Source organism: Daktulosphaira vitifoliae, unplaced genomic scaffold (assembly GCF_025091365.1).
Source record: "Daktulosphaira vitifoliae isolate Bord-2020 unplaced genomic scaffold, ASM2509136v1 Scaffold_1, whole genome shotgun sequence".
Classification (NCBI taxonomy): Eukaryota; Metazoa; Arthropoda; class Insecta; order Hemiptera; family Phylloxeridae; genus Daktulosphaira; species Daktulosphaira vitifoliae.
The window spans coordinates 85,379,861-85,402,669 of NW_026099572.1; the positions used below are offsets into that span (position 1 = coordinate 85,379,861).

Sequence of the window (22,809 nt, forward strand, 5' to 3'; positions counted from 1 at the left end):
GTTTATCGATCAAAATAAAAATTTAGTTTTATAAATACATGAGTGTATTTATTATATAATCATTTAAATATGAGGTTTTTTAAAACAAATAAAACTGTAAACAATTTTTTTTCATACTTTGAAAAATTGATATTCTTAATGTGCGTTATTCTATATTTTATTATAAATTCAATATAAAATATTTAAAAAATAAATAGTAAATTTTTTAAGAAGTTAATACATTCAAAATATCTGGAATGTACTAATTATTATTGTTATATTTATACTTCTATTAAACTAAAGCCATTTAATAAACTTTTAATTTTTTTTTTTTTGAAATTAACTTAAATTAAAGACATTAAATAATTTTTACAATAAAAATTTCTTTTATCTAAACAGATATACAATAATTTATATTTTATCGTACCAAAAATTTTATATTAATTCTTTGTGTGAATTATTATTATTATACATTTATATCTTTTGTCTTTTCATATATGCACTAAAATAATTAAATTAAAATAAAACTGTATCAATGTTAGTTAAATTAATTAAAAATTTTTTTTTTGTAGTAATTACTATCTCAAAAAGTAAAGATGTAGTATTTAATTATTGAATATTAACAAAATGTATAGTAAAGATTTAATATACAGTAAATTTATTCAAATATTTTGGTCATTGCTTAACATTGCCTAGTTAAGGATTATTTTTAATTAGTTTTTCATAACTTTGTTACCTATAGTTAATTTTTAAACATTTGTACAGTAACCAAAGATATTATGTGTTAAATTTTAATGTTAAGATATTTATTGTTTCTCAATAACACACTTTATAAATAATGGTCATTAAAAATTTAATTAATATATTAATGTAAATATAAAATTGCAAATATACTAGCTACAAGCTGTTTACACAAATAAAATGACACAACTATCATGTCATTAATTTTGAAATTTATAATTAATGTCTCATTTTGTTGATTTATCACTAATTGGTCGTTGATTCTTATGTCAAACATATAGTGTTTATAAAATGTTTGAACAATTGAAGAAATTTAAGATAAAATTTTATTATATAACAATAAAATACAAAGAGATAATTTTATGCATACTATCACAACCATCTCGTTTGAAAAGTTTCATATATCTCCATAAAATTCCAAATTGAGCAGTTTATAAATTTATGTCTTTGTGCTTCAAACATAAAAAAAAATTGTCTCCGATTTTAATCAATTAACTTTTTACGAGTTATCTATTTTTAATACAACCCTACCACCAAAATTAATAAATTATTATAAATAATTTCTGGAATTTATTAAATTATTGTAGTTTTTGAGTATAAAACTTTTAATGCTTATGAAACATTTAAAAAAAATACAAGATTATTGTTTTTATTAAGTATCAAAAAAAATAATTTAGACATAAAGTTTTACATAAATTAAAATCAATTTTATTCTTATAAAAATATTAGGCAAATTTAAATGTAAAAGAAATAGTTGGGGAAATAGTTAATACGTCCAACGATACGTAATTTTATTGAAAATGTGTCAAGCATTATTTTTACAACCACTGATTCAAATAATAAGTTTATTGCTGCTATCTTCAAACTATAACCATAATTTAAGTATAAATTAAGTGTTTATAATATTTAAAGCCAAATTTATTGATCAGACAAATTTAATTCAGAGATACCAAGCTTATTCGAAGATATTTATATATATATATTTGTTCTAAGCCTTATAACAGGCTACTTACCTTAATTAATTACTATTTGTGTGACTATTAAAATTACTAAATATCTCATTTATAATTATAAAATAATTCAATTTTTCATTGATTCACAGCAGATTTTAAGATATATTTTGATATATTTTGAAAAATACTTATTAAGACTTTGTAAATGGACGTTCATAAAATGATAGTTTAATATAATAGATATAAAATAACTCATCAGTAAAAATTCCGAAAACAATTTTTTTTAACGATTTTCATTAAATTACATAATAAAAAAGGAATAATACTAAATACCATCATTATGGCTTAGTCATTATGACAAAAATTCTATTCGTAACATTGAGAAACAAAAATAAGTCAATTCTTTAATTTAAAAATTAGTATATTTAAATTTAAATATTTCATATGATAATATTTTGTTTTTGATTACAATTTCTACAAAAATAAATAAATTAATCAACAATTAAACAATATATACTATAATGAAGTAGTATAATTAAAGTTATTAAATGCATTATAAAATAAATAATTATTAATTTGGTAACTGATTTGAAGGAAGTCAAAGATAAGGCTCGGTCCAGTATTTTATTGTGGACGGAAAGGTTAATGATGGAGACTTAAATTCAAAAGAAGCCGATTTTGCTCGGCTTCTACTTTTTACATCTTTGGGTTTTTGTACATTTCTATGTGTTCCGTAAACATTTCTGTTATTTAGCGATTGTACAGTAATAATAGATTTTTGACTTAAACCGGTCACTTCTAGAAATGATTCATAGTTAACATTTGTACCATTACAGCAATTTTCTGTTCCACTTCCTATTGTAACTAATTTTTTTATTGGAAATTCATTGCCATCCGCTTCTGATCTACTGTATTCTTTTTCCAAGTCACAATCTTCGAATCGAAACTCTTCAAAATTATTTCTGGGGTCTAGATCTCCTAAAGACTCATTACTACTTTCACTACTATTTAGAGCACTAGTACAGGAATGTGTTAGTTCAGAATCAGTCTTAAGTTCAGCAGCAACTTTTAAATCATTATCCGCGATATAGCTTCTACTGTTCACGCCATTAATGGGAGATAATTGTCCTTTAGCATCCATCAAATTATTAGGGGTGATACAAATACTTTCAAATTTTCGAACCATTTGGGATACACTAGGTGATGTTTCAGTAGACGCAGTACTTGATGTTTCATTTTCCGATTCTGTAGAATCACCACATTGAAGTAACAGTGTCTCTACTGTTTTTACTATATCAGTCTGATTATCTTCATCTGGCTCAGGTATATGAGTAGTTTTTCCAAAGTGCACTGATTTAGGACATGGGAATTTATCGCCTTTCTTAAGCGCTGATGGTATTATTTTACCATTTTGTTTGGTTGGCGTGATCATCTAAAAAATAATTATAATTAATTAATTCACTTGAAAATAATAAATAACATTACAAATTATTAAAAAGTCTTCTTATCGATGGTTTAGAGTATCAGGAGGGTCAGTGAATTATTTTATATTTTCTCAGGAGAGTAAGTTGACCACCTTTTTTTATTATCTCTTATATTTTAACACGTTTTCAATGCTATTTAGTGATTCAAATATTAAATTTATACACAAAAAAATTATTTCTTAAATTATAAAATTAGACAATTAACATAGTTTTGTCAAAAAAAAACTTCACTCTTTTTTGTGAAAAATACTAATAATTTTAATAATTTGCTATTTATCTCAACTATTTCAAATTTAATTTATTATTCAATTTGATATATAGTATGTTCAGTAAGTACGTAAACGGGTTTCAATTGTTCTCATTATTTGTAGCAATTATCATTGTGTGTTTGCAAGGGTAGTCCTAGTTATATTTTTACATTTGTAATACAAATTTCATAGACCATTCTATTGATAATACAAATTAACTATGCGAGTGTTGTAACTCATTGAATTACAACAATTTAAAAAATATAAGAAGATTTTGAAAATATGATATTTGCTAGGTAATAAAAAAAATATAAAAATTGATGAAGATAAAAACAAAAAACAATTGTTACGATTTTGAGGATAATTTTTCATCAGAAGCTCATGACATAATTGGATATTTACGTAAAAAATTCACTATGTTTTAACTTCAAATATTTCATTTTAAAAGGTGTTCAGTAAATAAGAAAACGGGTTAATTGTTACAAACAATAAGAACAATGAAACCTGTTTCCTTATTTACTGAATATCCTATAGAACAAACATTGTTTAAATTATGATTAAGGATAATGAAATAAAATAATAGTATAAAGTTTTATTTATTAAGATTACTACATGTCTTTTTTTTTTTTTAATAATGATTTGTTCGTAAAAATGTACACATTTTTTTCAATAAACAGCTTAATAACATTACTTTTTGAGATATTAGCATTTTAAGATTTAGAAAAGGTGAGAAGTGGGGTAGTGTTTAATGGCACTCTGTTTTTATAACACACAAATAAGAATTCTTCTATGTTGCGCATACCTCTCACTCAAAACTAAAACTATATTATTTCAAAATGTAATATTACAAAAACGACATTCAATATTTTATTTAGACTACTCTTTATTCATTAGTAAAGAATTAATAGTAGGTTCTCATTTAATTTTCAAAAGTTACCCTTGAAATCAATATTTGGAAATAATTTTTTTTTATAATAAACTTGATAATTACTTTTATTCATAATAATAAGTAAAATTTTAAACTGTATATTTTTATGAAAAAGTTATTGTTAAAAAAAAAATTGTAGGATAATATTCTTAATAAACGACACTATGTATACAAAGTGGAATAGATCTGACTAACATTTACAACTTTTGTTACAACTAACACTTCGTTATAATTTTCCAATAATAATTTACACATTCTTAGACTACGTTAACATCATATTTTTTATCGTTTATTTATAATATTTTTTTATTAGTTTTTTTTAATTACCTCTTTAGAAAGATCGTTATACGTGAACTCGCTTTTTGAAAAAACAGAATTGGAAACCACAAATAAATTGTTATTAGGTGTCGGATTAGGAAAAGACGATATATCATTAAGGGATAGGTCTGTGACTGTTTTGCTGTAGACATTCTTGTTGAAATTAATGTTGTTTTTCGTAGCTTTTTTAGGCGTTCCACTCACGTCAACTACTGTTAAAATATTTTTTTTTACGCCCTCCAGTTTTATTATATTTGGAGAAACCGAGAGTGATTCGATATTCGTTGAATCAATAACATCATTACTCTTTGTCACTAATCCATTGGTTTGGGGTGAAATAGAAGTGATGAGGTCAGGTTTTGAAGTTGATGTTTCATTATCTTCTTGCGGCTCATTTTTGTGGTAATATGAAGCCAAACATTGCTTTAGCTTAGCTATTTCTATTTGTTGTTTTTTTATTACAGCATCTCGTTCACCAAGTTGGCGTCTTATCTGCTGTTGTTCTCGCCTTAGTTTCGATTCGAATATATACAAAGACCTCAAAACTTTTCCCAACTCTTGAAAATTTGTTTGCTGGCATTTTTTCAGTTCATAATTTTTCTGATAAAACTTTGAGGATAATTCATCCACAATCTGATGTCTCTTAAAAATTTGATTCGTCAACGCGTTTTTTGTCCGGTAAAGTTCATTTTTTAGTTTAATAACTTCATCATCGATCTAAAAATTAAAATATAGTTGTTATTAAAGTTTTTTTCATCTATGACACGCACTTATACAACGATCAAATTTATCAATGAGGAGAAGTACTTTTTATGTTTCCCCCTTATGCTTTATAAGAGTGTCAACTTTAATTTTTCAAATGGGAATATTTATTATCAAATGGTCGATAACAACTTTTAGGCCAGCATTTTAGAAGTCATTAACATTTAATATCAAGGCAAGAGAAAAGTACACCAGGGAAATGATTTCAGACAAAAATAACAAAAAATATAATTATAAATGTAAAATGATAGAAACTACTAAATTACTAGTCCACAAGTTGTGATCGACCACTCATTTTCTTAAATATATCATTATCATTAATAAATTAGATAGTTGCTTATATATGTTTTCATAAGAAAAATTCAAGTTGTCATCTTTATAAGGTATAAGGAATGAACATAAAATAATTCATCACTGATAAAATTATGTAACTAAAATTAACAAATAAAAATGTTCGATATTATTTTTATTCTTCAATTAATTAAGTGATCAATGATAAAATAATAGTATATATAGTGCAAGATAACATTCTCAATTTTTGTTTTAAGCTAAAAAAAATTATACGAAAAATTAAATAAATAAAATGGGTTTCGTGCTCATTTTGATTATTTTATTTGTATTTATAAGTATACTTAATATTAATCAATTAAATTAATTTTTTTTATAAATAAATATTACATTTAAATACAAAATGATTTAGTTTAAATTAAATGTTTTTATATTTGATGAAAATACAATTTTATTGTTGATGACAATTTCACGAAGATTGTACGACGGATATTTACTTCGAGAGCATATGATAAATACAATTACTCATTTCCGGTAAGGCATTGAAATTGAACACAAGATTAAATTTTAGTTAAACGACAAACATAAATTAGGGCGTGGTAAATGAAACCGTTCCATTGAAGCAGAATATTTAGTTGTAGTTCTCCCATAAAAGACATCAATTTATTTGCTATTTTGACATAGTTCTACTAACTTGAAATACGGTAACTAAAATAAATGAGATAATATATTTGTAAAAATATTTCTTTCAAACTTTTCACTGGTATTCGAAACGTTTAATAAAGATAACGTCTACACTCTAGAGAATATATTTTTTTTTTTATTTAACGTTTAAAACTCAATAACATTTTTTTAATAAATTAAAAACTATTATAATAAAAATATAAACAATTATTTCTAATAAACAAAGATATTTTTCCTTTAAACCTACTTAAGTAATTTTAAATCGCGTATACATCATGGTATTAAATATATATATATACATAAAAATCAACACAAATTATTTCAGTTATACTATATTTTGTATACTATAAACTTCGTATAACAAAAATAATTTATTATAAAATCTTAATAAAGGTATTATAATAGTTAAAATAAATCATTGTCCAACCGAATAAAATACTTTTAATTTTATTTAATATGATTGAGAAATTTTTTGATTCTAATCTAACAAAAACGGTAGCACAGTGGGGTCGAGGCACAGTGTAGACAAGGTATAGATGGGACAAGTATAGATGATATTTGACAATGATTAAAATCACTATCATAAGAAACGCTTCGATGCAAATCTGTAGATAGTGTTTCATTTAAAGAAATTGGTGAAATATTTTAAAAGCAACATGAACTCTTATTTCTTTAATTATATCCTGATTAGTAGTTCTTTGATTTTAAAATATAATATATGAATAAATNTAGTAGTTCTTCGATTTTAAAATATAACATATGAATAAATACTAAATATAGTTATTAAATTTAGTATCAAATTGATATTCAATAATTTAATATTGTAATTTAAGTGGAGAAATTATAAAAATAATAAAGAAGTTGTATTTTGCTTTATTTTTACGTGTATAAAAATTGAAAGGGCTTCATACAATAAGTTTCAATAAAAACTGTTTGTTACTATAAATAAATGCACTGAACTACAAGGAACTTTCATCAGAAGCAAAAATATACTTTTCTAAATAAATTTTTTGCGTTGTTTTCAAATCTGCAATTAGACTTTTTCTATCACTTCTAAGTTTTAATATTATTAAAAATTAGTATTTACACATAAAAAATTAGCATTGAAGCTAAAAAATTGGCTATTTAAGCTAACTCAAATTTAAAAATTACTTATTCGACTATAAAAAAGTAAAAAAAATTTAATAAGTTTAATTTCTTATGTCTTATGAACTTTATTCTATGTCAATTAAATTATATAATATTCATGAAAGTCAATATATTCTCCTAATAAGATATTTTAAAATAAAATAAAATACAAAACCTAGAATTTTAATAGAAAAATAGCATATTTTTGAATACGGTAGCCATTTGCGCATAGAAGATAGATCGTCGGGACAAATTTTTTTTTTCATTTTATAGTACATAAAATAAGCTTTAATTTGATATATGTTTAAAGGACGCAGTATTTCCGGAACATTTTCAAAAATTAAGTTGAAAAAGTTAGTTTTTGTAAAAAAGTTGCTATTTTAAATCCCCCCAATGAGCAGGTTCAATGTTAGATTTTCAAAAAAATTATATAAAATGAAAGGGAAATATCTAAGGTTTTAGTATAAAAAAAAATTATGTTGATTTGTTTATTTTTGAAAAAGTTATGGAAGTTTTAAGAAAAAAAAGTGAGAAAAATGACAAAATTTACCGATTTTTAAATTTGTAATTTTTTTGGATATTTCCCCCATTTGCGAGGAACGAGGGAAAATTTTTCAATTTTTAAGGGTAATGTCTTCAATTAGATACGATTTGTGATCTTTTGACGTATTGTTGAAAGAAATCGGTCCAGTGAGAGCTGAGAAAAAGTGGCAACAGACATAAAAAAAAAAAAAACACATCATAGTAAAATTAATACCTTCTCAGCTTCGCATCGAAGCTAAAATATTAAATTTCAAAATGTTTTAGCCACATAAAGTAAAATATTTTGTTGATTTGACATATTAAATTGACATTTCATTGTTTCACAGAGTGCATGGGCTACTAGAATTTGTAATAATTCTCAGTAATTATAATTACCATGACAGCACATCTAGTTTTAGTCAACAGAGTATAGTAAACATCTTCTTTCATCTTCATTCCTTACATATATTAGTATGTATACAGAGTGACTCTTTTTAATACTAGACACTCAATTTTTCTTAAATTATTTTCTTAAACATATATAAATATATGTTGTACCCATTTGTCTGCTATAAAATATTTTTTGTGTTTATCCTTTATAACTAAAAGAAGTGTCAACTTTATTTTTTTTAATTAAAAATATATATTTAAAAATTGATAACAACTATTGGACTAGTACTTCCGAAAATATTCTCATTTTTATGCCTAGCCTGGACTTCCTACCGCCTCCCGTCATTTCCCTGCCGTACTTGAAAGTAAGGAAGGGAAATGAGTAATGATAAAAATAGCACCCACTACTCACTTTAATTTGTTAATAAATTTTGTAATATTGATTTATGTTTCTATAAGCTTATTATATATACATGTTGTCATTTAAAAAAATAAAGTTGACACTCCTGTAAGAAAAATAAGATAAAATACCTTCTCAGCTTCGCATTAAAGCTAAAATATTTGATAACAGATAAATGTAAATATATATATGTAAAAAACAAAAGCCGAAAAAAATCACAAAAAAACTATTATTTTAAGAGAATTTGAGTGGCTAGTGTTAAAATAATTACACTGTATATTATATCAAACTATAGTTACAGATAATATTTTCAGCATCCATTTTTAGGCAATTAATTCTAAAATAATAATACCCAATTATTCAAATATATTACTGTGTAAATTAACTGCTTAACATAATTAATGTCATCCTAGATTTTAAACAGTTATACTGTTAAAGATGAACCATTCAACTAGTCAGAACAATATAGTATTGAAAGATAATGAACGAGGAATGCGAAATTCAAGCGAAGCGTAGGCTGTAGTAAAGTAACGGTTCGATCATTCTGACAATGTAAAATATTTAGTGACGGGCAAAAAAAACAAAAAAATGCTTCGTTATTTTATAGTGTTGTAAATAGAAACATCAACTATTGGCACTACATTATCCGTTATATAACAGGATGCAAAATATATAGACTATTTTAAAAATTTTTTTTGCGAACCTATAGGAAAAATAACATAATATTTATAACTTACTATAATAGAACAATCATTTATATACTTTTAAAATATAATATAATCAATAATAAGGAAAGTTTTAAATTTTGAAATAGGTAAAAAGTAACATAATATAACTACAAAACAATTTTCTGTCATTTATTTGTGTATAAAACAAAAAAATAACTAATCATAATGTATGAATAAAAAAATGATTTCTTAATTTAATTAAATTAAAAAACTATTTAACTATGCTTATGAAACCAAATCTCGATATAATGAAATAATTTAGAAATTTGTTATAATTTAAACACACCCGCTTCGCATAGAAATTATTTATTTGAAATTAGTATTTTGATATATCCAACAATAGCATTGCCAATAATAGGCAATCTAAAAATAATAATTTAATATGGAGTCAAAAATTATAATATATTTTTCGGAGATAACATGAGGAGTGATGGAAGTATCTAAAAGAACACAAAAAAGTTAATAAATAATTGACTAAGAGCTAATATATATATATATAGAAAAAACTACAGGAAGTGTGTAATATTGAAATAAAGAATTTATTTTTAAAGATATAAACAAATGGTTGATAAATATTATATCTTGGACCATTTTTACATGTTAATTGTCGTTATAAAATCATTGAGCTAAAATTAAATACATTATAAATATTAAAAAAATTGTTAATTTCAGTCTTTTAGAACACTATTTTAAATTTATAAATCAATTTTATAAAACTTGAATTTTGATTTGGTTAAAAAGTTCAAAGTAGTTCAAAAAGAATACATTTTGTACTTATTTTGAAATAAATGAGGTTTATACTTTTTTTTTATTAAATTTGAATAGTTAATCCAATAATTTTTATGCAATTGTCTATTATTAAATAATAATCATTTTTTGAAAAAAAAAAAAAAAAGGAATTTCCAAATTACTCTTTTTTACACTCATTATAATTGAATAATATGATTTTTAGTTATAAAATTTCTACATTCAATAAACTTGTCATAATTTTGTTATTACGAAAAAAAAACTGGTTAAACAGTTATTTATTTAATAATTTACTCGTTAAAACTTATTCAATTCTAACTAGACTCTTACGCTAGCAATATGGTAAGGTTGGGATTTTATTTTTTATTAGTTTGTCTAGCTAAAAAAAAGATAAAAATTATTTATAAATACCATTTATACCAACATTTATACATGATAGAAAAAATAAAGCGCACTTTTACTCCAAGTTGCTCTAATGATATTTTTGCTTACTAACCCTATAATTGAGACATGAATACGACAATTGTTGTTAGTACGATATCTAAATGTTCAATATTCATTAAATTTTTTAAAAAATGTATATTAAAAGTAAATTATTAATACTAGTATACTAGTTGATCTCTCAATTGACAACTCGAAATTTAAAGAAACGTTTTGAAATAAATCTTATGCAAAAATGTATTACGCTAAATTTTTGTGTTATATATATAAATTATTATTTAAAAATAAATACATTACATTTTAAGTAATGTGACTGCATAAAATTATTGTTTTATTTAACATTAAACGAAAAATTAATGAAATAAAAATATTCAATTGTAAAAATTCATCTCTAAAATGATAATAAAGTCAATACCATAAAAATTAATATAATAATAAAGAATATTTTATATTAATATGGCATACATTACTCAATTCTTATATGTTAAATGCATTTATGCACGGTGGTACATATTTTGTGCTAACAAAAAAAAAAAAAATTATGAATTTATTTGACAAGATTTATATAGTTTTATGCCATTATAATAACTTTACAAACACTTAAACAGAAGACTGTAAATTTTGTTATTGTATGTCAACAGACTGTAATATATTATATATCATGATCACAATAACTGGGAAATGAGAACAATATCATACCGCCTATCAACGCGTGAACGTGAATGTATAATAGATTTTTCAATGGGCAGTGGGTTTTTATCTACACACTACATACAGAATGGTCACAGTTTTATGACACCACTGGCTACTTTGTACCCTATCGTAACACAAAAAAAGGTTTAATTATTAAGTACATGACAGTTAAAAAAAAAAAATTTAATTGTTATGAAAAAGAGTACCATCGATTTCAAAATGGATTTATAATTCAATAATTTAATTAAATTCTGTAATAATATTACTTTTTATAAATGAAAATGCTGGTAAATTCATTTATTTGGTCAAAAATTGTTTTTAATCAACGGGCAAAAATAACAAATACTCACTTCAATTACCTTAACACAATAAAAAAACATTCTGTCATTAATTAAATAAGTACTCAGAATTCTAGACAAATGTCCATTGTTTACGTAAAAATGCATAATCTAATTGACATTGAATATTTTTCATAGATGTAGCTATAGAATTCGAGCTACAACCAATGTAGTTCCTGTAAAATGTAATCCTTAATATTCAAGTCCAAGTACACAATTAAATTCCAATGAAATAAAATAAATTTAAAGAAAAAGTAATAAGGTTCATACTAGCTAGATTTTGAACTATTTACAGAATTTGTCAACAAAAAAATAAGTAAAAATAAACAGAATAAAAAATCTGTAGAAAAATTTTTATAGCGAGTAATATTAAAACATAATTTAACCTCATTTGAAGCATATCACATTTTTCATCATTTCTGTTTAATGTAAATATAATTTATTGTGAGTACACTATTGCAGCTTTCTTTTTAACTTGATAAATTTAGCTTACTTCTAGTTGAAANTATTAAAACATAATTTAACCTCATTTGAAGCATATCACATTTTTCATCATTTCTCTTTAATGTAAATATAATTTATTGTGAGTACACTATTGCAGCTTTCTTTTTAACTTGATAAATTTAGCTTACTTCTAGTTGAAAAATAAATATTTAAAGCACTTTAATATTTATTAATAAGTTTTTCTAACAACTTAATTTGAAAAATGTTTGAATCACTTAATATGATAGTTATTTATTTATAGTGACTGTATAAAATGAAAAATGTAATTTGTAAAATTATAATTTTTATTCAAATCTACTGAGCATATAATTTATGAATTTAATCATGTTTCACCATATTTTTAAAGTACTAAAATAAATTTTCATTGTGATATTTTTATTTTTCTTTTATTGAAAAATTTCGCATAAATCATAGTCATTCAGCAAATAAAATATTAGATATAAAAGGATTAATCAAAAGAGTACTCAATGTTTTATAACATTATTTTAATTAAAACCACTAAATTAAGTCTTCTGTGTGCAGCTGTTTCACTTAATTGTTAGTAAAAGAATTTGTAATTACAAACACGAACTTTTGTCTTGTTTTATAACTTAAACAACTCTGAAAAGACAACCTCAACACTTATCAAAAACGAAATATGTTATACCATTATGTAAGCTTTAAATAGCAACTTAAAAAATCGAAAATGAATTTAAAGAAAACGGGTATAAATGAAAAAAAACAATGATTAAAATTTAGTTTTCCCTTTAATTTTATTTGTAATATATCTGATAAAATATTTTTCATTGTACTTAAACTGTATATAAAAGAATAATTACCTTTAAAATATTTGGTATTTTACAAAATAGCTACGAGTAATTATTTCATTTTATTTTTTTTTAGATAGTATCTATAAAATTATAAATTCGCTAAAAAATTTCTATCGTAATAACAAAAAAAAAACGCATTTATCTTTAAATTACGCAAGTATTAGATATCTAAAATAACAATGCATCTAAGTGTTTCGAGTATTCATTTGTTTTAAAACAATGTTCATCATCAAAATAAATAATTTATGGTTTTAAGATAAGTTCTGTTCAATAGACATTATTAATCATGGCTCTTTCAAGCTGCTATTGGTTGACGTAATCTAAAACTCGATCGACATGTAAAGAATACTTTATTATATTCTATTTATAAAAAAAACCATACAAAGATTTACCGAAAACATACAATAAAGAGAAATTGGATGAAAAAAATATATATATTTCATTTAGTGTAAATATTATTCGAGAGATAAAAAGCAGTAAATTTTTACTTATGCTTACTGATTGTAGTTAAATAAAGTTACAGAAACGTTAGTTTACGGAATTCTTATAAAAACTGAAGTCATATTCAAATGCTTAACGATCTAAGAGTCAATAAACAAAAGAAACGTAGAGAGTTTTCTTCTCGTTTATTTTTTATTTGCACATTCTTCAAATGTTGTTTTGATCTGAATATTCATAAATACAATATAGCGCGAAAGCCAAAATATGGTAATGGTGTATATTTTTGGCTAAAGCGTCTGGCCTTATTACATATAAATTTACAACTAACGTTATCGACGAATAAAAAACTCGTTATGCAAACCGAGTGCAATAAGAGCGAATTCCGTATGGAAAAACATTAAACAGCTAAAAGGCCGTAGCTATTTTCACTTCCTTAGTGCTTAAATCTCCCGATTGGACTTTTCGCTTATTAGACCGGGACGATATTAACCGCCGACGCAGGCTGATGGTCTGTGGTTGGCAATTGAAGTTTTCCGCTAAAACGGTAAAATATAACCTCAAACGACTCTGAAATTTCCGCACGTAACCTACCTTGGACCGTAAAATAATTAATATAGGTCAAGTCAAAGAACCCGATTCTTTCCGGACCTTATCCGTATAATGTATTAGGGGATACACGCGACTATCCGTAAATTGCATTAACGTCGATTCGTTTAAGTATTAATAATGATAAACTGACCGGCGGCTATCATTCACTGTCTTAATGAACAATTTACATATAAATAAGCTGATCAAAAACGACCGCATTACAACAATCAAAGCAAAACGTCTCCCTTCAAGTATACTGTGATTTTTGTTTAACCTAACTGGGTTCAGTTAATCAAAAAACATACACAATTAGAGATGTTCCGAACATTTTATTTTTTTATTGAACTGTATTTATTCTTGCAACGACCAATTTTTTTTACTTTTAAACGTAACTCTATCAGTCTGCTATTGGCCCAATTACCAATGTCCAATATCCGCCCACTAAATACAACATTCCATTAAATTCCTTCGCTGTTTTTACAACAGTCGCCTTGAAAGCATGTCCATCCATAATGAAACAAGTGTGCAGACGTTTCAACACGTATGCTATTTTGTGAAACATTTTTACTAGTTGACTATAACGTAGAAATATCTCTAAGATTTTTGTATTAAATAAAAAAAAAACACTTGAATACATCACTAGCTTTATCCTTATCTATGTTAAAAGTTTAAAAACTGTAACTTCTTTAAAATAAAAATCAGTAGTAAACAGTTTTTTAAATATCAACAACACTAATAACGTTTTAATTAATATCGACTTATTATTAGAAACAAATAGTCATAATTTATCAAATTTAAGTTTTCATTCATACTAATATACTAATTAATTTCATTAAATTATAAATTTAGGTAATGAGACCCTACGAAATAGACGTGTATTTTAAGCTGTAACTTCATACAATAATAAAATGTAAGCTTTGGCTGATGTAACTAAAAGGTTTATAATTTGTACTAGACATCAATATTTAATAGACCTTTTTATCAATAGACACAGAAACATCAATTTATTGTATTAGATTACTAATTGTATTAGAATATCAGTCTCTTAAAAATAATAACTTTTATAATGAGACATTAAATATTCATAATAATTTTTATGTTACATTTCACACAAATTAAAATAATTTTCGATATATTTAAACCAATTCGGTTCAAATATAAACGATTAAAAAATAGGTAATTTTATGTATCGTTGTTAAACATTATTGTGGCATTCATATCAACATTTACACATATTTATTCATTATTATCTTTTTAATGCAAATAATTTAACTTATTCGTTCTTTTAATTTTCTTAAGATTTAAAATAAATTGAAAGTATAAGATATTTGGCAAAACATATGATATATAAATAATATAATTTTATTAGTACATAAAATGAAAAAATGAACATTTATGTGTCTACTTTGTAATAATTTATTTTTGACGAGTTTCATAATAAGACCATACATAGACCTCTTCAACGGTTGGAGGTATACTGGGTTAAGGTAGTACAAAACATAACCTGTATCGCTATTTACATCAGGTGCAGTAACGCCCGAAGCAGTCAGGAATGTATAAGATACCATGAAACCAAAGAACTCACGAGTTAGCTCTATATGACGCCTTTGAATTATTATTATAGTAGCATACCTTGCTAAACTAACCGGCAATCATTAATTATAGTATTTCTGATGAATTTTAATAAAAAACAAAAAAATTTGTGAAAAATAACGCCCCAATTAAACATTTAAAAAATTGGGAAAAAAAAATTCAACCGATTTCATAATTAATCCTACACAACAATTTGAGTCACTTCAAAGTTTTTAATGATAAGATAAAAACGAGTTTTAGGAAGCTCATATAGATAATAATTGATATCAAAAATAGCGTTATCAATTTGCGTAGTCGTTTAAAATAAAACAAAAGGCATTCACCACCTGTTGTTGATAGAAATTACTGTAACTATTAACATACATTTCTCTCGTGGAACAGTTGATTCAGGTCCATATCCATTCTGATGATTTAAGCTTATGATTAAAATACGTCAGCAGTTGCGACCATGCTGACAGATTAAACACCATGACACAAATAACAAAATGCTACTGATCACACATCGATAAAAAATTTGGATAAGTTAAAACTTCATAGTAAATCGAAAAACGATATTCACATTAATAATAGAATTACTTTTTAGTAACTACAGCGAATAAAAATATGAAAAATAATTATTGAGAACCGCAAATGTGCCGAGGTTCGGGACACACTCGGTCAGATGTTCGCATTAGCACGACTGCTATGCCTGTATCTACTTCTCGATGCACACTCACTGCAGACACACACACATACAACGTTGAACTCTCTCACTGCCACCACACCACATCCAGACCCTCACAGCTATTTACACTGACGCACGCACTAACATACAATACCTATTGCCACCAGTAGGAAGATACCAACATACATATTATTATACACACTTACAGAAGTAAAATTCAGGCCGTACCCCTCCTAAAAGTAATATAGGTGCCTACGGGAACAGTGAATATACATTTAACCCAAATAGTTTACTATTCTTCCGAATTAATTGACTAAATGTATATTATCTGTCGTTTTTAAGATTGCTCTAGTTCTTTGTTATTATTGCAGTTTTATAATAAAAGAACATTTAGATAAGGGCCCCCTATTGTATTTTGTATAAAATATAGTTAAACTATAACCTTCTGTATGATGATAATAGGTGTTACACACTCAAGCACCACTTAAAATGAAACAAGTTATTTGTAAATACAATATATAAATTTAAATAGTACAATGAAAAATAATTTGTTACCCTTATCATTTGAATGTTAACATTTTTGCACTCATTAATGGATAAAAATTTGTTACGTTTAGCAGTATGAATTGCTTTCATATGCAAAAAACTTATCAAGAAATTGATACTCTAAAGAGAAAAAAATAATAAACATTTAATACAAAGTTCAATACCGATGATACTACCATCATTTTGACTTAAAAAATCTTATTTTATTTCTTAAAACAATAACTAAAAACCCTAAATACTTTTAAGTTATTATACAAAATATTTAAATTTTATTATGAAATTTTTTTTAATTTAGAAGTATAGATATTATTATAAAAATTAGTGTTATAGAAAATATTTTATTTATTTCGATAAATAAATTCAAATGGCATATAAAAATATACACACACGAAAAAAGAAAAGTCTGACATGAATTATTTTAAATACCTTATAAATCAAAGTCTTATCTGTAAAGTATCACAAAATAAATATATAAATTACCAAAACAAAATTTATATTCATTGTTAAAAGAAACTTGTAGACACATTTCAAAAGTTCTACTAAAATACACAATACTTATCACAAAATCTCGAATATGTAAAAACTTTTGGGACGATGAACACATGTATCATATGATGTCATTTGCACAGTAAAAACTTTCTTTTGTTCATATGTGTGTCAAGAAATGTGTTGTTTTCGCGTCAATAAGTTTTACTTACATGTTAGTAAGAAAACGTATTTTGAAGTTAATTTTCTTTTACAACTGAATATTTTTTGCATTATAATTTTACAACGAATCTAATGAAAAAAATTTATCACATAGGAGAAACACAAAAAAAATATTTTCGGCTTACAATATTTACATGAATGTTTTATGGAATATCGCTGCTAATTTAATTTCCACCATAAATATTGAAAGAACGCTTGGATCTTGTTCAAGGATATAAATAAGATTTTTTTATATAATACAGCAGTAAAAATTAAGTAGCCATTGTTAATTGTCAGTTAAAAAGCTCTTGTACTATAAACTGTAATATAAACATTAAATTGCATTATCTGTACTCTCATTTGGCTAAATTTCTAGATGATTTGAATAACGTTAATGAAAAATAAGGGAAATATTTCATTAGGATATAAAACATATGAAATAACGTGACATCAGAAAGTTGTGAATATTTTTTCACAAAATTTCAACCATGACTATTGTTCTCTTACTCAAATTTTGCAACGGTTTTATAGAAATTAATTTAATAATTGAATAAATAAAATCTAATTATACTATAACAGATTATTAGTACTTCATATTTAATCGTATTTAAAATTTAATAACAAAGTTTTTTTTTAATAATTAACATTCTCACGGGTATATAGATATATTGATTAGATACAAAACACCAAGTCCCTTAAATAAAATTAACTCAAATTATAGAACAATGGATTGCGCACATGTCCCTTTAAATTTAATTGATTAACAAATAAGTAGTATCTTTTAGTTAAATCTAAAATCACAATTTCGACTCTCAGAATCAGGCCTATAAAAGAACGATTTCTGGCTCATTTAAACCTTATTTTTTTTTTTAAATCTGGTCATAAAGCGTCTATACGCCAGACTGTTTCATAATTGTGCACTATCTAAACTGCGTTTAACAAAAAATATACGTCAATTTGTAATACATAGATTTACTTAATTTAAATAAAACTGTGATTGAAATATAATTATAACAAAAAATGAGTAAGTTTTACGAAAGTTCGAAATTTATGCATGTTTTTTTATAAACAGCTATTATGTCGGTTTTTAATAACGCATTAAGACAAAAAAATACATTTAAAAATTTCCATAGTATTGTCTATTTAATATAATAACTTCATAACAGTCAGTGAAATCAAACAAAGAGTGAAAAATTCAATTTAATTTTTTGACAAATAAGTGTTATATCAATTTTAAAGGCCTAACAAACAAGTTAAACTTGTCACAGCAGTCTCAAATTTCTCACAATTGTTTTATAACATAATTTAAATAATTTAAAGAGTTTTAGGAAAAAAAAAACATTTTTTTGTATTATTATGAATTTTTAAGCGTGAATTATCACTTAAATACTAATCAGTAATTAATCTCAGAAACTAAATGTCATAGAACAAATCTTAAACCAGAATTGAAATCATCAAAATTTCATAAAAGATTAATTTAAATATTGTAAACAGCAGAATTTTTTTTTGTTGTTTTCCTGTATTACTGAATTAAGTTCATTGTAATACTTGGATATTTTAAATATTTGTTGAAGATTTTCTTACTAAATTTTATTTAACACTATTATTTATTTAAAATACGTTTAATACAAACAATAAATTAATACAATATTCCCCTTAGAAGTTACAATTTAAAAGTAACTTCTTAAAAAAAAATCTTAATATCAATTATATAATGAAATTGTCATCTTCTTAATGATAAAATTACATATTAATAAATATTAATTTGTATATTAACTAAAATTAAATATTTTTAATATTTAAACCTGTAAATGACATAAATTACAACATGTAAAAATAAACTCTACTTTTAATAGTCGTGCTTCGAGGATATTTTATGGTAGTAACTTATTTTCATTATTGTTTAACGATTTCATGAATGATTGTAGATCATTGATGTATATGTGTATTGTGATTATCTTTTGTTTGCAGATAATATTAATTTTTTTTTTAATTAAAACATTATCTTATTTATAATAAATTTCAAATTGATTTAAATAGGTTTCTAGAGTGTTATTTCAGAAATCATATTATGATTAATTCATATAATTATAAAAGAATTGTAAAATTAACGCTTATATAAATTATAATGCTAATCATTTCAATTTAGAATTGCTCAAAAAGAAAATTTCAAAAATTATGTAACATTCATATATAATAGTAAATTTAATGTACCCATCCAACAATTCTGCTACATTTTATAATACGACACTAAAATAATATTATAGTCTTTATGAATTACTAAATATTACATTTTTAAATTGTAATACAGTAAAAATTTTGATTTTTTTAATGATCCAATAAAGTTAATTTTGATATTTCATCCTTGCGTTTATTTACTATTTTATTATATATTATTTTATTTTAATACCATTATTTTTTTTTTTTATTTAATTTGTATTATTTGTTTCAGGACCATATATATTTTTAATTTAATTGAAAAATATAAAAAAAATACCAGCACAGTCGGGTCATGGTACAGTGGGGACGTAACATAGTTGGGTCCAGTATAGATGATATCTGACAGTAATTAAAATTACTATCATAAAAAATGCTTCGATGAAAATCTGTAGATAGTGTTTAATTTAAAATCAATTGGTGGATTATTCCAAAAGCATCATGATTTCCTATTTCCTTATTTATATACTGATTACATGTTTTATGATTTATAAGTGTAATATACGAATAAATAATTAGTATATCAATTAAATAAAGTATGAAATGGTTATTTAATAATTTAATATTGTAATTTCATTTAATTAAAATTTTATTTCTATTCTATAATATATATATAAAAGTGTCAGTATTTCCGGAACATTTCCAAAACTTAAGTTGAAAAAGTTCTACTTTCTATATGCATTTTTAAGTTTTGAACCCTCCCTGTATTAAGGAAAATGGTCCGATTAAAAAAAAAACTATGTCAAATGTTAGAGGTGTATAAATATTATATCTCATAAAAAAATTGTATTGATCCATACATTTTTTAAAAAGTTATAGCATTATAAAGTTAAAAATGTAAAAACCCAGCACAGGGGAGTCAACATAGTTCGATCAAGTATAATAATATCCGACAGTGATTAAAATCACTATAAAAAAAAAACGCTTCAATGCAAACCTTTAGTGTTTAATTTTAAAAAATTGGTGGATTATTCCAAAAGCAACATGATCTGCTAGTTCGTTATTAATATCCTGATTCAGATAAAGTATATCGAATGAAAAAGGGATTATTAAAAATTATTATTTCTCATAAAAAAATTATGTTGATCCATACACTTTTCAATAAGTTATAGTATTATAAAGTTAAAAATAAAAAAATAAAATCGAGAATTTTCACACAAAAATAGCATTTGGTAGCCTGATGACAAAATAAAGTATGAAATTTTTTTTTTCCATAATAAAGTGCATTACATTAGCTTTAATTTATGATATATATATATATAAAAGTGTCAGACTTTCCGGAACACTTTCAAAATTTAAGTTGAAAAAGTAAATTTTTTCTGAAAAAGTCATCATTTCGAATCCCCCCTGTGGGCCCCTGTGATAAAGGTTATAAAAAAAAAAAAAAACACATCATAGTAAAACCAATACTTGCTCAGCTTCACATCGAAGCTAAAAATCAAATTCAAGAATTTTAACACAAAAATAGTATACAGTAGCCATTTTCACCATGAAGACAAAATAAAGTCTGAATTTTTTATTTTTTCTTAATAAAGTATATTACATAAGCTTTAATTTACGATATATATATAAAAGTGTCAGTATTTCGGAACACTTTCAAAAATTAAGTTAAAAAAGTTATACATGTTTTAGGATTTATAAGTGTAATATACGAATAAATATTTAGTATAGCAATTTAAAGCTAATGTAATATACATTAGCTTTAATTTAAGGTATTTATAAAAGTGTCAGTATTTCCGGAACAATTTAAAAAGTAAAGTTGAAAAGTTAATTTTTTGTGAATAAGTTGTCATTTTGAATTCCTCAATGGGCAGATAAAGGGTCAGAATTATAAAAAAAAATATACAAAATAATAGGTAAGTACCTCCGTATCTATAAAAATATTCACAATAAAAATAAATCTGTATAATTACCGTACAGACTCAATTTGGCCGTCAAGAATACAATTTGGTTACTTCAAACTACAACTCTAATTTTAAAACACAAAATTGAATAATAGGTTAACTTAAATTCGAAGTAGAGTTTACTTTTAATTTTATTTGATTCAATTGTCTGAAGCTAAAAAGCTAAATTTGGAAGTAATCAACTTTTTACTTGTTCAATTTAACTTATACTGCATACTAACTTGTAAGTATGTACAAGTCTTGTACATTTCAATAATGTATCAATATTCAATAATGTACGGTTAAATCATTATTAACATTAATTTAAACTGTAATAAAAATAAGTTTGAAAAAAATTATCTCAATTTTCTTGATAAAAATAAAAAATGTTCGTTACTTTTAAAATATGCATATTCTTTTTTACAAATGAAATTACTGCAGTATCTATTGTTTAGAAGACGACCGAGTTCGCTAATTAATTTTAATAAATATAAATACATAAGCCATTAGTATATTTTTATTTAAATATGATAAGCGTACAAATTTATAATTATAGTAATTGATATTAAATATTAATAGTGATTAGTAAAAATGGATTTACTTATATATATATTTTTTATGTATAAATTATATTTTTATTTGTACATTTTAATTAAATATTTAACTATTATATATAATATAATAATTATTTATGAATATATAATTATAAATTATTATTGTATAGATTTGATTTTTAGATTATTCGAACAAAAATACAATTTTTTTGCAATTTACTAGAAAACAAAGACTCACTTTAGTTAACTATGCTAGCGAAAAGTAATCAAGCTATAAATTTAAAAGAAACATAATAATAAGTTAATTTTAATTTGTATGATTAGACCAAATGACATAATTTACCCAAAAATTGACCCATATTCATTAAGAACTAATGTACATCATTTTAGGATTAAGAAAATAAGGACGTATAATGCTTACTAAAGTTAATATACTATTGTAGTACAAGCTATTTATAAGCAAGTAGTATTTAATTACTATCATAGGTGCACACAATTAAATGACGTGAGAAAAGGGATGTTGTATTTTTTAGAGAAATTCAGGTTACATC

General features: G+C 23.9%; 1 protein-coding gene across 1 annotated transcript; it reads right to left on the reverse strand.

The window, feature by feature from the left end:
- Positions 1-2,112: 2,112 nt before the first annotated feature.
- On the reverse strand, positions 2,113-16,469 carry LOC126894547 (uncharacterized). Its single transcript, XM_050665633.1, has 3 exons — positions 16,071-16,469; positions 4,661-5,368; positions 2,113-3,105 (listed from the first exon to the last, which is right to left on the reverse strand). The coding sequence occupies exons 1-3, from the start codon at positions 16,107-16,109 to the stop codon at positions 2,272-2,274; spliced, it is 1,581 nt and encodes a 526-aa protein (XP_050521590.1). The 5' UTR covers positions 16,110-16,469; the 3' UTR covers positions 2,113-2,271.
- Between the last annotated feature and the right edge of the window lie 6,340 nt (positions 16,470-22,809).

What these genes read in the sequence shown, in the direction of transcription:
- LOC126894547 (XM_050665633.1), bottom strand. Translation starts at nt 16,109, where the DNA reads ATGGATATGGACCTGAATCAACTGTTCCACGAGAGAAAT. An exon ending in AACTGTTCCACGAGAGAAAT is followed by an intron (nt 5,369 to 16,070) that starts GTATGTTAATAG and finishes TTTAATTTTTAG; the next exon opens with ATCGATGATGAAGTTATTAA. An exon ending in ATAACGATCTTTCTAAAGAG is followed by an intron (nt 3,106 to 4,660) that starts GTAATTAAAAAA and finishes ATTATTTTTTAG; the next exon opens with ATGATCACGCCAACCAAACA.